At 32.7% G+C, this 16,926-nt stretch overlaps 1 protein-coding gene across 3 annotated transcripts in view; it reads left to right on the top strand.

Annotated features, from left to right (window-relative positions):
- Nucleotides 1-931: 931 nt before the first annotated feature.
- LOC107440517 (sialin) overlaps nucleotides 932-16,926 on the top strand; it is a 30,694-nt gene continuing 14,699 nt past the window's right edge. Inside the window, exons 1-4 of one of the 3 annotated variants that reach the window (XM_071181926.2) lie at nucleotides 932-1,194; nucleotides 9,271-9,334; nucleotides 10,193-10,401; nucleotides 12,243-12,476. In XM_071181926.2, coding sequence (XP_071038027.2) covers nucleotides 9,310-9,334; nucleotides 10,193-10,401; nucleotides 12,243-12,476 — 468 coding nt within the window. In that variant the 5' untranslated portion in view covers nucleotides 932-1,194; nucleotides 9,271-9,309. Of the gene's footprint in view, nucleotides 1,195-1,967; nucleotides 2,090-5,819; nucleotides 6,021-9,270; nucleotides 9,335-10,192; nucleotides 10,402-12,242; nucleotides 12,477-16,926 lie in introns of those variants that run through there. The other 2 variants (XM_043048137.3, XM_043048138.3) reach the window with 2 other exon arrangements.

The raw sequence follows: 16,926 nt of genomic DNA on the forward strand, positions 1-16,926 counted from the left end.
GTCGGAATTGGATTTTGACCAATTGAAAATCAGGATTTTACTCGTGTCTTTTGAGTGAGTAGTACCTATTTCATTCTCTTGCAATTATGCTTGAACGTGGCAAAGGAGGTAAAGTTTAGATTTGACCATTTCATTTTGATTACTGCAAAAATGTTATCTCGACGCTGCGGACGTGACGGCAAGATTATTCACACATGCCCATCAAGAGAATTGAAATACCTGTGATATATCCCAACTACATAAAGCCAGACACTAAGCCAGGTGAAATTTTTGAAGATGAATATGGACACTTCCATTGTTATTCCAAAAAAGGAAGATTTTGCAAGCTCCGCGATTTAATGCAGCCCGAAGGAGCTGCAAGACCTTATTATTCTGCCAATTCTATACCGGTACCTGAACAAATCATGCCTGAAACGCCTACTTCATCAGCTAACGACCCAATTATGGAAATCAGAGACGGAAACCAGCATCTGGAACAAAGTATAGAAATTTCAACCTCAGACTCGGAAAATATCAATAAAAACAACACAAAACCTCTTGCAAAGAAAAGGAAAAAAAAGTCAAAGCTAGCTGATGTCAAAACACTGAAGATAATCAACACATCCACGACTATAAAAAGCTGCTCTTCTTCACAGCTAGAGACCGCCACTACCTTAGCAACATCAGAATCCAAAGAGAATTCCAACAAAGCTCCAAATCCTCCCACAACACCAGAGGAAGTGCTGCATATCAAGTTTACAAAAGTTTTAATCCGTGAACTACCCGCTGACTTCGAAACAGAGGACATTTCCCTTAAATTAGGGAAATTGGACACTGAAACCCACAGTGTAATCCAGTTTAATGAAGAGTGTACGGGGCATATAGGCTCCTCCCACTTTTCCTCCCAATCCTTAGAGAAACGGAGAATCACCGGCAAATATTCACAATCACAGACATTCAGCGGATTCCGGTCAGAGTAGAACGTTTTCGTGGCGGTCGGGGACCGCTGCAGTGTTTTAATTGCCGGGAATACTGCCACGCTCAACGAATATGCGATGCACCTCCCAGATGCGTGAAATTCGGGGATAATCGAGTGTCGAAAGGATAGACTCACACCTCCAAAGTACTTCCACACCAGCTAAATTAGCACATAGACTCGTATCACTTGCGAAAGGGCCTCTGAGCTGCCCCAGGTGCCCAATTTTTGCAAATAAAGTAAGTAAAGTTTTATGTTTTCTGTAATTTCGCTTTCATTAGTGTTATCGTTGCTTGTCAAAACAGTTATAATAGTTTTGTGATAAATGTGATTTTTACGCTCTGATCCCCAAGACTGGTAGGTAATTTTCAAAATATTTTTTACCTAATTTCAACAATTATTTTATGCAGTAATTTATCTTAAACACCTTAAAGCAATAGAATTAATAAATATATTATCACAGTGTATTTTTTAAGACAAAACTTGGGTGTTTTGCAGGGAACAAGAGATTAGTGGACGGAACAACACAAATTTAACCACCAATTGGTCAAGCAAAAATCTGTCTGCTGACAAAAATATTTTGGATATTCGAATTTAGGATAGAACATATACTAATTCTCAGCAATATTTTTTTGGATCGTAAATTCGAAAAGAAAATTCCGAAGAAATTTACAAGACAAAGAATAACACATTAAATCATAAACTTAGCTACCACTAGTAGAAATTATCCCAAAACGCCTAGAAAGTTTACAGCCCTGTATATGCAATAAATATGTAGCTGTTGTCATTGTTACTTTACTTTTAGAAACGAGAAATGAGTCACTTTTAAATACAAATATTTTATCTTTTTCCGAAAAGAAGAGCTCTGTTAGATACTAACGTGCTCATCACGAAAATTTAATTTGTTGCTGCATCATATTTTTAATAACTCTCAGAGATGTTAGGAACAAAGTCAGCGGTTTCTTTCTTTACTTTATCGCAGCTGTTTATTTCAATCACTGTTTAAACAAGAGTAACAATTTTATCATCTCGAACCTTTACGGCGAAAGAGTTAAACTTGACTGAATAAGATTGTCAACTGACCGTTTTTTTACTAGTTAAAGTGATGATTAAAACAAAATGATGTGCAGTAAAGTAAGATGAACTTCCAATGTGTTATTTTATTTAAATGAAAGATTCGTGCAGTTTTTACATGCGAAAACGTTCTGTAAATTATTCTATTTCATTTTTCAGAGTTATTGGTATTCGCACAAAATTTTAAATGAGCGGCGTAGTTCGAGCGTCGCGCAGATGTACTCAAATACATTTTATGGGAGGCTGTATTTAGGCGTGTTTATCTTACCGTGACTGACCGAAATCACGAGAATGTCAACCGGCGAATGTCAACAATCACATAATCACTTTTGTGGATGTCCGAAACATTTGTTATATCCGATCTGATGTTAATTTATATTCGTTGATATTATTACATTATTCGTTGATATTATTGTATTTATTCAATATTTTAATATCTTCTGAGGATAGATTAGGAGAAACATCACTGTTTGAAGTGCCGGTGAAATGCATGCTAGGCAATGGTACTTGATCTTAAATAATATTGATGTAGGGCATACCGGGCAAATGTATGCCAGGCAGCGGAACTAGACCTGGTATATATTTCGGACATTTACCGACTATGTGATTGTCAACAATCACGAATTTCGGTCATTCACAGTAACATATACATGTGTTTTTTAGGTAAAACATAGATATTAAAAGTACACTTAAAAGCACGTTATGTAGATATTTACTCCTTTACTTCAGTTGCTCAAAGTCTTCAAAGTTATATTAAATTAAAATATTTTGTAAGTAGACTTTTCTGGACTTAACCACTGTAGAGAGCGGACATTAATTTCGGAAAACTTCAACTAGGTGAGATTATAAAATCAAGTAATATCGTTGACACATAGAACGCAGGGCAGAAGGTAAATTAAAAATAAAACTTACTACCAAGTTTTCTTTAAAGGTTATAACATATATATAGGACTGCTTTTTTTTACCAATGATAAATCAAACAGTGACCCTGTGACGTCAGGCTAACCATGGGAAGGTTTCGTGGTTTTTCCTCTCAATGTAACGCAAATACAGATTAGTTTCATCAAAATAATCCTCCAGGAAGGCCAATTTCTCACCAGTATCTTCTATAACTCAATCTTCTTTCTGATCCAGTAACTCTCCTGTTTTCTGGATTGGGTTCAAACTTACAAGGCTACGCAGCTGAACTTTAGTAGTCGTAAACCCAAAATCGGGTAGGCTGTTAAACGACGGTAATAAAAAATTAAACAGTGATGAATAGTTTGGAAGTGAAAACAGCTTGTTTCGGACTGTGAATCCGCATCGTATCACAACATAAACAGAGATGCCAACTGCTCTACCTACTGCAAAAGTTGTAATAGGTTGGTAGCGAATTAAATAGTAGAACTTCTAGAAGTAGAATAATTACATCTATTTTTTCTAAATGTCATCACGAAAAAACTGCCTAATCATATTATTGCTCAAGTCCTTAAGGTCCCGAATGAGCCTCTCACCTTTTTATCCTGATGTGTGAAGTAATTTTCATCATGTGTTTTGAAAATAGAAAGGAAAATAAAAGGAAAAATAATCATGATATAGACAAAGTAAAAATAATTTTGAAATATTTGCTGCATTTGCAACGCCATTGGCTGAATCGCAGCACCATGGGTGAAAGCCCTTATATAGCAAGACGGAAAAGAGAAAAACCTGGTACGTAAAATATTTCATTCCAGCAATTTTTTCGAAAAAAATGAAATATCTGTAACTATCAAGATTTCTTTTATAATTCTGGCATATATATAAAACTACTTCTTTTCTAAGATAAAGTAGATATTGTTGAAAAATTTAAAAAAAGAATAAGTAAACTCCTCCCCAAAACTAGCTATAACTGAAATGGTTTTACTACCAGCCTTTCCTCTTTTCCGTCTCGCTTTCACCCCTGCGCAGCACCAATAAGAAATCAGAGTTATGAACAGTTAGAGGAATCACTACAGCGCCAAACGCTATCAGTCTTATAATTTAAATTTATAAATTAAATTGTAAGTATCAATAAAAGATTAAAAATAGTAAAGAATTTATTTAATTTATCTGATAAAGAAGTATCGCTAGTGAACTAGGAATCTAATTTTGGAATCTTCAAATAGCATATCTGCTTTAAAAATAGTGTTGTAGTTTGCGGCTGAGAATTTCTTATACAATTTGTGCATTAAGTGTCATTGAAGTTTCAATTAAGGTCTTTAATTTAAAATCTCTATGTCTATATTTGTTTTGAATAAAATATGGGTCTCCAAACATTTTTCTTAGTAATTTATTTTGGAAAACATTAAGTTTTTCAGCATTTACATTGTTGTAATTGCACCAGGCAGGGGATGCATAAGTAATTATAGGTTTGTTATATGTGACATATATTTATCGTTGTTTTTAAGTGACATTTTGAAGAAGGGAGCTAGTAGACATTTTTAATTAGTGTATATTCTAAAGGTTTTAACTATTATTTTCTTACTATGATCATTTAAGTTAAGATTTTTATTTATTGTAAGGCCCTGATCAGTTATAAATACAGTAATGCATAAATTATAAGGTAAATAAATGTCAAGTAAAAAGCAAAATAAAGTAAAGCTTAAAGAAAATCGTAAAGTATAAAGTTAAGTGTGAAATATAAAGTAGAGCATAAAAATATCCAGCAAAGTAAAGCATGAAGTAAAATGTAAAGTAAGTTACGAAGTAAAGCGTTAAAGTAAAAAATAAATATGTAAAGCGTAGAACATAAAGTAAAGTATTGCTAACATCTAAAGTATGTAAATAAAAGTAAAAAAAGTAATAAATAATGTGAAGTAAAAATTGAAAATTAGAATACAAAGTACAATGTGTAAATGTAAAGTAAGAAATTGAGTATAAAGGCTACTTTAAAATTTAAAGAAACGTACTACGCGTAAAGCAAAATTTAAAACAAAATAATTAAATAATTGTTCAATCCAAAGGATGAAAAATATATATTTCTCCAATCAAATCCAAGAACATAACTTTTTTCTCAAACAATCCCAGTATATGAGAATTATACTTGTTCATCTCTCGATTCTTCGCCAGAACGATATAAGGAAAGTAGCTAAAATTTATTTCCCATAATAAAAATGAGCTAGAAATTTTTTAACAGCATAAACATTAGAAAATTTCATAACAAAAGTGACTTAAAATCTGTTATTTTTCAATTAACACCTTGAATGCCTCGCTAATTATGCATGGCTTTGCCCGTCTGGCCCAACTGTAATTAACTACAAACTAAATTTGCAAATAATAGACAAATTTTGATAGTTTTTTAAAGGGTTTTGCATAATATATCGGTCTTCTTCTTTCTTTTCTTCTTTATTTATAAAAAAATTGGGCACTTGGGCTGCGCTTACCTGAAAAATGTGGAGAATTATATTAGAATTCTTTAGAAATAGTGATAGATAAACATCTACTAAATTGAATTTATTAAACCAAGAATTACAACTAATTCTTCACTGAATAAAATTAAATTTGCTCGTGAAAATAAATAAACCTTCGATAACATTTCGAAGTCGATGAAGGTAACTCCTAAGAACAACCAACCTCCTTCAACGGGGAGTGGATATCAGAGAGAGGTCGCTCCCGTGAGTTTTCACTGTATCTGATATTTAATAAGATGTAACCAAAAAAAAAAAAAAATTGATAAGCGTGAAATAGATATATGATAAGAATTTCTAATTAACATTCTCATTGTTATTACGACACTATCTACAACTGTGTAGCATTTGAGATGGTTATCTCAATTTTTAACCCTCATTATGTTCTTCATTTTGAGTTGAACTCTGCGGAAATCTGGACTTGATGGTTTTCCCGATAAGAATTTATTTTTAACGTAGATTAATCTTATGTAATCTCAGTAATCATAAACAATCCTATGCTTTTTTTTCCTTATATTTGTCTTGTTTTTCGTTTTTGTTTACGTAAGTGTCAGAACGTTCCTTAGTTCGACGATTTCGTGCTCTAGGTAAATATTACACTTTTTCTCTGGTATAGTAGTTTGATTTTGTTATTTTCGTTATTCCTTTGTTTATCTATTCATCATCATTATTAAATGACAAGTAGCTGCTGATTCTGTACTAAATTTCGATTAATAGCGAAAGAATTTTTTTCCCATCTGACTACTGTTACGAAAACGTAACGTTTTGTAATGTATTTGGTGACTCTGTGTTTGAGATAAATGTTACACTCATTGTTACAAAATTTAATTTTTATTAGAGCTGGAATCACTTAAGTTTTAAAAAAATTTGGATTTTAATATTATATTATTGAATAATTTGAGTCTACGATTTTTCAAAATTAAATTACAAGAATGAAAGCATTGAGTGAACAACCATTGCCTATTTGAAAAATATTATGAAAAAGTTGATATTTTATAAGTTAAAATAGTAATTTAGGTAGAGATTCACACATTTACGTTCTATACAGAAATTATGTGTTTACAAGAAATGTGATGTTTGTAATAATGAAGAAATGGGATGTTTTTAAAAACAACTGGAATTTTTTTTCGTAAAATTTGTTTGCTTGCATTGACGTATTATTTCGACTAAGTTTTGCAGTAGACTTTCAAATTAAATATTAAATGGAAATTTTAATTATGGTACATAAATTATACATACATTTCAATGAATGTATTAATGATAGTATAATTAGTACAAAAATTAAGTAAATAGTAACCAGACATTTGTGATGTTACAGGAATTAGCATATGAAAGAAATGAATATAAACCAAATGTGTTAGTTTGGAATAAAAGAAATACTTGCAGTATGGAGACAGCGCTGTATCGTTCCACATCTAGCAGCATATACAGTGACGTGTAATGCTTTCAATTATGCAGTCTGCTAGTTTCGTTGGAAGTGCGAGTCATTGTTCTTGCAAAGCAGTTGCAAGCGTGGCAAGTATCTGGAGAGGAGGAATGGCAGCAGATACGCGTCTCGATAGGATTCAAGTCCAGTGATCTAGCTGGTCACTCCATGTGCTGAATTGTTCGTTGCTGAAGATAATCTTTGTGGCTTTGTATTATCGTTCTGTAGTTCGGAAATCATCCCCATTGTTACACCAGCTGGCATAAATTGCAATTGCTCTAATTTCTTTCAAAAAAGGGGCAAGCGTACAGGGGGAAGTAGTGAAATTTTCAGTTATCATTTATAAAAGCTTTCTATGAAACAAATCTTAGATTGAGAGGTTTTATTTTACTGGAATATTTAATGTTTACTCGAAGGTAGTTGCTCTTTACTAGTATGAATACAACTTTTGTCCGGATAAGGGCCGCTTGCAGCATCTCAGAGCCCAATTTAAATTCAAATTGGTTCAAATGTCTCGGATACCGCGTAAACAAATTCTTCTGGGAAACAAATTTTTGCTGTATTTATACAAGTACTTAATCAAAAATAGTCGAGTCTAGAAATTTCAAATCTGAAATTAGTTTTGTTCCGAAAGCTACGGATTTTTTTTTCTAGTGTAATTTATTTTCTGTCTGAATGTACAAGCTTATGAAGAATGCACTTAACTGCTCCTTTAAAAATATCACTTGAGACAAAGAAACATATGATCTTATTTTATAGCATCATAAATTAAATGTATTATTGTCTTCTTCGTACCACTCCCTATGTAGCAGAGAAGTAAGGACACTTAGTATTCAGTCAAGTGAATTTAATAAAATCGTAGTTAGGTATATATAATAAAATTTTATAAAAACTTGTACAGAGAAATAGATTTCTGAATTTGTAATCTATGGCAAGAAAATATCTAAGATTCGTGCACAATTCGTGCAACGGAAAACTAAAAATAAATCGTGTCCCCCTTCCCCAGTGTTAACAAAGCAAAAGGAATTTTAATTTTTTTCCGATCACTGCCAAGATTATTTCAGCAGGGATACTAACTGCTCCGCTTTCCGTGAAAGCTTTAAAAAATTATAAGTGAATTAAATATTAAAACTTGTAGAATAAGGATAATTACGCCTACTTTTTAAAAGTATCACTTCGAGATAACTGCAATATAGTTACATTTGCATAGTTACATTATAGTTTTGATACTTCGTGGTGGAAAAATTACTTAAAATGATAAATACTGAACTAAAAATAAATTAAATTTTGCTACCACTAGAAAATATTTTTAACTAAGATTGGCATCGTAGTGTCAGATGTCTAACTGCACATAGGTTTCCCGCGGTTATTGAAAAGTTTCAGTAGTGGTAGTAAAATTAAGATAATGATAGACGATGTTTCTTATCTTTATATATCACATACCTGCCAACTTTTAATCCTTTCCATTATAATTTTTCCCAGTGGTATTAAAATGGAATTAAAACTTCAATTATAAGCAAACAAATACGTTGTATTGTTGATATATGTGCTTAATTTTTGTAAGAATAGTGGTGATCAAAATCATTTAAATATTAAATTCATAAACGAAAAAATAGTATATATTTACTACCACTTTAATTATGAAAATAAAATCTTCCGGAAAATCCGGAAGAGTTGGCAGGTATGGTATCACATTATAAATTGGGTGTTGCATGAATATATACTTTCTTTAGAAAGCAATTTTTAGTGGTGGTTACACATAAGTTGAAATATTGACATTTGTTTCATTTTCTTTACCACTTTTTAAAATTTTCAAGGCCCAAGCAAATTTTTATGATAATCAGAAAGGGTTGATGATAAGTATTTAAAAATAAGAAGCATATTTTACGATACATAATTTGCCACCACAATAAATATTTTGGAAAGCCACTCTAACCTCTGATCCTACAACTGCCCGATTGCTATAGGGCTACCAACTGCACCATTCTAATCAAATTTTGTTCATAATACTATAGGGCGTCTAGTGATTCCTCAAAATTTTTATAGTGGTATATAAATGTTTGACATAAAACGTATTGTTAATTCTGATATTTTTCGCACTTTTCAAAAAAGTTTGTGCTTGTGATAGGGAAATTGTGTTTCGCTAAAACTTAGCTGACTCTTAACTATTCTTGCAGGCAAATTATAGTTTATTTCTTAATTATTTAAAAGTAGTGGTACATAAAATCATTTTAAATTATATTAAATCTAATAAAATGAAAAGAGTTAATGTATAAAATTTAAATCTTTTGGAAAAGCAGGAAGATTTGGTCGGCATGAAATTTAATGTTTTTTAAAAATTCCTTCCGAAAGAAATAAAAAATTTTGAAAGAATTTTGAAACCTTATTCTGAATATTTTCTTATTTTTTAGCCCAAGAGATATGCTCTCCATGTTTATCGACTTTTATTCATGAAAATGAACTCTAAAAAGTATGGTAAGTTATTCGAATTTTAAAAGTTATTTTATAAATTAACTTTGAAATCGAGTAGCATTCCATTTCGAAGACAATGATAAGTTTATGTTCGAATAAATATATCAATCTTAAATTGCTCTGTGAATAATTAATAAGTTAAGTCATTTTTTATTGTTGGTCAAATTCCCACGAACAGTAGCATTACCTGATACAAGTACAATGTGTAAATGCTTCTGTGAATAAAACTGCTTCTTTTCTAAGATAAAGTAGATATTGTTGAAAAATGTAAAAAAAGAATAAGTAAACTCCTCCCCAAAACTAGCTATAACTGAAATGGTTTTACTACCAGCCTTTCCTCTTTTCCGTCTCGCTTTCATCCCTGTACGGCGGACAAATATTGAATTTTTAAAAATATTTTATGGAGTGGTAAAAATATTAAAACTAAAGCTTTCAGTATTGTTGGTATTTTATAAATATCAGTGCTGACGTAAAATATCCTCAGGGGTAGACGGATCATGGGTTAGAGTCCCCTTGCCGTCAGGCTAACTGTGGAAGGTTTTCCTCTCCATGTAACGCAAATGCGGCCTAGTTGCATCAAAAAGTCTACCACGAAGGCAAATTTCTCAAAATACTTGATCCAGGAGTTCTCTTGTCTTCTGGATTCGGTTCAAAATGACAAGGCTATGGAGTTGAACATTAGTAGCCGTGAACTCTAAATTGAGTCGGCTGTTCAACAAAGGTTATAAAAACATTAAGATATGAAATTTTAACACGTAGACTGGGTATGTATTTAATAGATGCCGATGGTGGCTGACAGCCACATCTTGAGTACAGGCTGTGATGATCTCTTGTAACTGTAATTTGCTTTTCCTGTTCCAGGTATGCCAGGAATGCGTTATGTGTTCTCCTTAGTCGCATTCTTAGGTTGTTTTGTCAACTTATCCCTGAGAGTAAACATCAATGTCGCCATAGTTGCCATGGTGAACAACTCTGCTGTTTATAGCACTCACGAGAACGTTACGTCACATGAATGCAGTGAACATCCTGAGTTTTTTAGTAACAGCAGTTTCTTAAAGATTCAGCCAAGGGTATATAGACGTACATTTTCATACTTTTTAAATTTTTAGTACTTTTTGCATCCACAAAAATTTGTAAATCAAAAATTTAAAATGTTTGTATAGTTTTATTGCAATATTACTAAAATTTATGTGTTTTTTACCAGTTGCAGGAGAGATTTTTTGTATTTCGAGTACCGATTAAAGATGAAATCTAAACACCAAAGAAGAAGAAAAGTTTATGTTTATTTTTCAAAGAAATGACTAGTATATCGCGATCCGTTGTATTTTACTAATTACTAAATTTTGAATTTTACTAAATCCTATACTATCCGTTGTATTTTACTAAATTACTAAATTAAAAACGTGTAAAATCGGTTCTCCTCGAGAGTTATTACACAGTGAAAATGGACGGTAGTATTGTGAAAAAACTCTTCCTGCACGTCACATTACTTTTTTTCTCCTAATCAGTGTTTATAGAGATAAACCAATTTTCTCCCGCGGTCTTTATATATCTTTAATTGAGAAAAAAAATGTATTACAGCTTTTCCGTTTTTTTTCCTTCCTTTTTTGGAATTTTTCTCCAATATTTCAAATGGCAGTAAATTTTAACGATAAACATTTCATTTAAATTGATTTTAGAAATTATATTATTCAAATAAGTTAAAGACAAACGGAAGACCAACTCGATCCACTCAGTGGGCAAAATGTTCCTAATGCATACCTGCCAACTTTTAATCCCTTCCATTATGATTTTTCCCAGTGGTAGTAACATGGAATTAAAATTTCTACTTTAAGCAAAAAAATACGTTTTACTTGAAAAAGCTTAAGCTGACAGCCATGATAGTAACACATATTAATATATTTGCTTAATTTTTTCAAGAATAGTGGTGATCAAAATCATTCAACAATTAAGTTTAAAAAAGAAAAAAATTGTATTTACTACCACTTTAAATATGAAAATAAAATTTTACTCCAAATGCATAAAAGTTGGCAGGTATGCAAGTGGTAGCAAAATGTATGCTTTGATGTACGATTCATAGTTTAGTATAATTTATTTTAAAAATATTTTGCCCACCACTAAGGATACAATTAGAATAATTGATCCAAAACTCCCCTTGGATCAAATTATGTTGTGATGAGCTTTCTAAAACAATAGCGGAATTAACTGAAATAACGTAAATTTTTATTTTTAATTGTCTACCACTTTTGAAAAAAAATATTTTGCATATAGCGGCGTAGTCATCATCTCTGAACATATACGTTAATCATCAATATATGAAGTATTCTGGATTCATTGTCATTGTGCTGAATACATAAAATCAACCGAAATGTTATTTTTTTCTCACTTTGTTAGGAATCCTATAGAATTAATTATGAAAAGCACTATATACAATGAACAGCATATAATAACAACTATCATGTTTCATACTGGCCAGAAAGCCAACCTCATTCTATAAAATGCCCATTTATTCCATTCAACGAATACATGAACATTAAGTCCTGTTCAAGATAAGACTGAGAAAAGTTACAATCTTTTCAAAATAATCACAATTTGCACCAACAGCGTTGCATGGAACTGAGAATCGCCCATGCAAATATTTCAGTTGGAAAAGTCCGACATGCGGTAAAAAATAGTGTCCTATAGATTTTCTAGTCATCAGCACCATCTGTTGATGAAATGCGCAGCTAATGTTGATAAATATTTTTTTCTGTTTCCTAAGTATAATGTCCTTCCATTTTCCGTTAAATTATTTTATTTCACATTCGCTTATGCATGGAGTAGGTATATAATCAAATTATTGTATATAATATATTATAATATTATTCATTTTTTGTTCTTTGAAATGTATGGAAAAAAATAATTGTTGCAGGAAGGAGAATTTGCTTGGACGCCTCAAATACAAGGACATGTGTTAGGTGCTTTCTATTACGGTTACAGTGTCATGCAAGTTCCAGCTGGAAGACTGTCAGAGATTTACAGTGCTAAATGGGTTTTCGGCTTAGGAACTATAGCATCAGCCCTGTTGTCCCTCTTGACCCCAGTAGTCGCTCGTTTTGATGTAATTGCTCTTATCGCTATCAGAGCCCTGCAGGGAGTGGCACAGGTAAGCAAAGTTTTAAAATTTCTCTTATTACTTATGAATTTAAACTGTATTGCTTATATATATATACTTAAATACCGAGCTATTACCGTAAACGTATAACAGAAGAACCCTGACAATCCTACATCCACGTAACTAAGGCCATATCAGAAAATCATAATCGCCAAATTGGTGAGGGATCATTCTGAAGCAGAATAAAAATTAAACTATGAGTCAAGCCTCTGGTGATAGAGCGTTCACCTCCCAACGAGGTCGACCCGGAATCGATCCCAGTGATGGCTGGGATTCGAATTCAAAATCCGGCTCGCACCGACCATAGTGCAGACGTAAAATATCCTCAGTGGTAGACTGATTATGGGTTAAACTCCCTTTGCCATTAAGCTAACTATGGGAGGTTTCAGTAGTTTTCCTCACCGTATAAAGCAGGGATGGGCAAACTTTTTTGATCGAGGGCCAAAAATCAAGAAAAAAAATATTTGGTGGGCCAAGTAAGATCTTCAAAATTTAAGAAAGAAAAAAAAAGTGATATACAAGTTTTAATTTAAATATTTAGTGGAATGAAGGAAATTGCGATTTCATTTCTAAAAGTTCCTTATATTAAGGTTCGAAGTGAGATGTGCTTATTTTAAGGAACAAGGCTAAATCCTTTTCTGTTAGTCTACTTCTGAAATAATATTTTCTAAGGTTCATAATTGAAAACTCTTGTTCACGTATATAAGATTAAGCAAACATAGCACTGATTTTCTGGGCGTGAAATTTTAAATATTGGAAACTAGCTTTTGGTAATGATTTGTCAAACTTAGGCATATTTAGAAACAACTGCTTCAGATGATTGTTAGATTGTCCGCTCTTTGGAGCGTAAAATGCGCAGTCTGCCAAATGTGAAGCACAATTTACCTATATTAGATTCCATAAGTCAGCTCCTCGAGAAAGACAAACGCTAGTTGGAGCCAATCAACGGCTATTTTATAAAGAACTTCTGCTTTCAACATTTTACCAATTGAAGCTGTCTGTACTAACTATTTCCATTAATTTATGTTTTGTGGAACAAAAATAGAGAAAGTAAAAATGTCATCAGTACTTTGTTAAAAAAGTAAAAACAGAAATAATTTTAAACATAGTCGACAATAAAATGGATGTATATTGTTTATATTTGCCGCTGATCGGCAAATAAAAATTCTATCCGCGGGCCGGATAAAATCTTCCAGTGGGCCACAGTTGGCCCGCGGGACGTAGTTTCCCCATCCCTGGTATAAAGCAAATATGGGTTAGTTCTCCCTCAAAAATTCCTTCACGAAGGCAAATTTCTTACAATACTTTATCCAGGAGTTCCCTTGTCGTCTGGATTGGCTTGAAAATTACAAGGCTGTGGAGTTGAATATTAGTAGTCGTGAACTCGAACATTAGATCGGCTGTTCAACGACGGTTATAAAATAATAAAGTTTAAAGAAATACTTGTTTAAAACTTATATTTTATTCATTTATTTAAAATAATGATACAATATCATCTTTTGGTTTAAAATGACGATGAGATATCATATCAATTTAATGATCGTTGTTAAATTTTAGATTTGGTGGCCTGAGATTATTTAAATGAAATTAAATCGGGATCTAATAGTATTGGGTTCATAAGGCCAACAGTAATATGGTAACATCAGCTGTACTAATGATGAACCATAAGTCGAGAATCTTTTCATACATATTTTAAGGAGCTCTGGATAAATGACACTGTCACTAAAAATCACCATTTATTTATTTTTTCCCGGTCGAGACAACCCTGATAAAATTTTAAATGCAAGATTACTTCAAGTTTATATTATTTGAGCCTAGCGTTTTTTTTCAAAAGACTATTCGATCGTCCTTCTTATTATAACTGAAAAAGGTGTAATACTCAGTCACAAATTAAAAATAGGCCATTCCAATATAAGATTTAGTTAATAATCCGAGACAGCATATAATTCCCTTTCATTTAGTTTTCAAATTATGCAAATATGCTTTCAAAACACTATAACAGCTTTTAAAAATTAAACACATCAGACATAAGTTTTATTCTTTCTATCTCTTACTATATGTCACAGAATTATTAAAAAAAAAGTTATATTTTTGTAGTTTAACTGGAATCCAAGACTTGACGGCATATTTCGATAAATAAGGAGAACATTCGTTCTTGAAAAAGAAACAACTTCATGAAGTTGCAAGAGCATTGGATTTTATTTTATTACTTTTTATTACATTATTTTATTATATATATATACCGTCGTTGAACTGCAGATCCAATTCTGGATTTACGACTCCCAATGTTCAACTCCGTATCCTTGTAAGGTTGATCCCAATCCAGAAGACAAGGGATCTCCTTTACCAGTACCACCAGAGGTATAGATTTGTTATGTAAACACGGAGGACTTCGTGACCAGACAGATTTAACGTGTATCTGTCACCATTTGCTACACGGGGAGTCTTCGGTCGGGGGGATCGAACCCACGATCACTTCGACATGGGCCCAGTGCCTTACCAACCAGGCTACCCCGGCCTAAGAGCATTGGATTTGATTGGACCAGTAAGAAATGGCGCGTCTTATGTTGACACGCCCTTAACACATCAAATAGGAGTTAAAGAATTTTTAATTTTATTTAATTTATTTAGAAAATCGTCTGCAAGAAACAATATTTATTATTCTTTTATCAGTTTCTATTATTTAAATAAAATGCAATTTTCTAATTTAAAGGAAAAGAAACAAAAAAATCATTCTTATTCAATAAGTTTCTTTTTATTCATTTTCATTTCACACGATTTAAAAAGGCAAGCAAAAAGAAGGCTGTGCAACGTCGTTCCTTCAAGAACTGATATACTGCGATCTTGGCATTCATTTGGCGCTTACTTGGATGCAAACAGTCTCTCTATGTAGGGATAATAGTTTTTTTCTTAACCAGCCACAGAATATAACACAAGTGATTATTTAACAATATTTAGATTGTGGAAACATCATAGTTCTGTCTACCATAATACATCAATGGAACAAATACATATTATATTTGTATTTATATTTGTATCTGAAATCCAACAGCTGCTTATTCAAAATCATCTTGTATTCTTCGATGAGACCATCCCCATCGTCATCATGGCCAAATATCTTGGACTTACATGAATTAAAAAATTTATGTGAAAAGACCATGTACAAAACGTCATAATGCATGCGACAAGTAAAAAATAACAAGCTATCCTCTACCATTCCAACATGGAGATTAAACTAAAAAGATTATTGTACCTGCCCAAAATAAGACCGAAATTAACTCATGCTTGGGTTAAAATTTCGCCATCTTTAGTTGACAAACTCAGCACCTGCCCAAACAAATAATAAGCTTGGCTCAATGGTTCATCAGAAATAGAGACCTGCCTAGAGATCTCAAGATAGATCCACTTGACGAACACATTGTGAAGCTAACCTTTTCCTTACGGTGCTCAGCTTGATGAAGCCATTCTGGCCCACTTATTGCACGATCTTTTTTTGTCAAAATGTGATGATGCCAATTTTAATTCTTTTTTTACATTTGGGAATCTGAGAGAAGATATCTCAATAAGGTCAATTGCTTCATTTCACTTTGATGACGCTTCCTTCGCAAGCCTTCAAAATGCTTAGCCCCTGTGAATAATTCTGTAAACATGTATGTAATCAACTTACTTCAATTTTGCTTTTATTTCACAGTTCCATCGCTTCATCATCTCAACTGTACATAGATATGTCTTATACTTTGATCTTAAAACTTCTTGATGGGGGGTTGTCTTTCATCACATTTGCATTCTCTTATGCATCGTACCAGACAAGGGAAACAAATTTAAGTGAGAGGAAGAGAGCCGCAAGCGGCCCAAGGAACTCAGGAATTAGTATCAAGTCAAGACAACGGCCCTTTAATCAAGATAAAGCATTCCCCACAAGTAGCCCCAGGTGACCAATCAAACAATTAGAGAGTGGGACTCCCTGTCCAAGCGATGTCGCCTCTCCGCTAGAGGCGCCTTAGCGTGGAGGTAGCGGATCTGAGTCTGATCGTAATCTTAGATATATATTTGGAATTTAATTCTCTTACTTAATCTGTTCTACAATTTGGCAAGAACTTTTTGGTTGAGCCTTAAAATGAACACACAAACCTGTATGAGTAACAGCGAATGTATAAAAATAAATTTCTGTGACCGGATAAGGCCCCTGGTACCTGTTGGAAAGATCAGAATAAGGATGGACGATCATTAATGGGTCAGGTAATTCAAACTGTGACTCTTGTTTTCTCCATTTTTTTTAAATAATTTTCAAAGAACACCTTTTAACCCTTTCTCGCCGACTGTCACAAATACGTGCCAGCATAAAACCGTATCAACCAGGGTAAAAAGATAAAACTGGTAATCAAAGTAATTCTTTAGCAGTTTATTTGTGGGCGGAGTTATAATTGTTTGATTTATTTAA

The sequence above is a fragment of the Parasteatoda tepidariorum genome, chromosome 4 (assembly GCF_982258835.1).
Source record: "Parasteatoda tepidariorum strain Cologne lab strain chromosome 4, Ptep-v5.0, whole genome shotgun sequence".
NCBI classification, from domain to species: domain Eukaryota; kingdom Metazoa; phylum Arthropoda; class Arachnida; order Araneae; family Theridiidae; genus Parasteatoda; species Parasteatoda tepidariorum.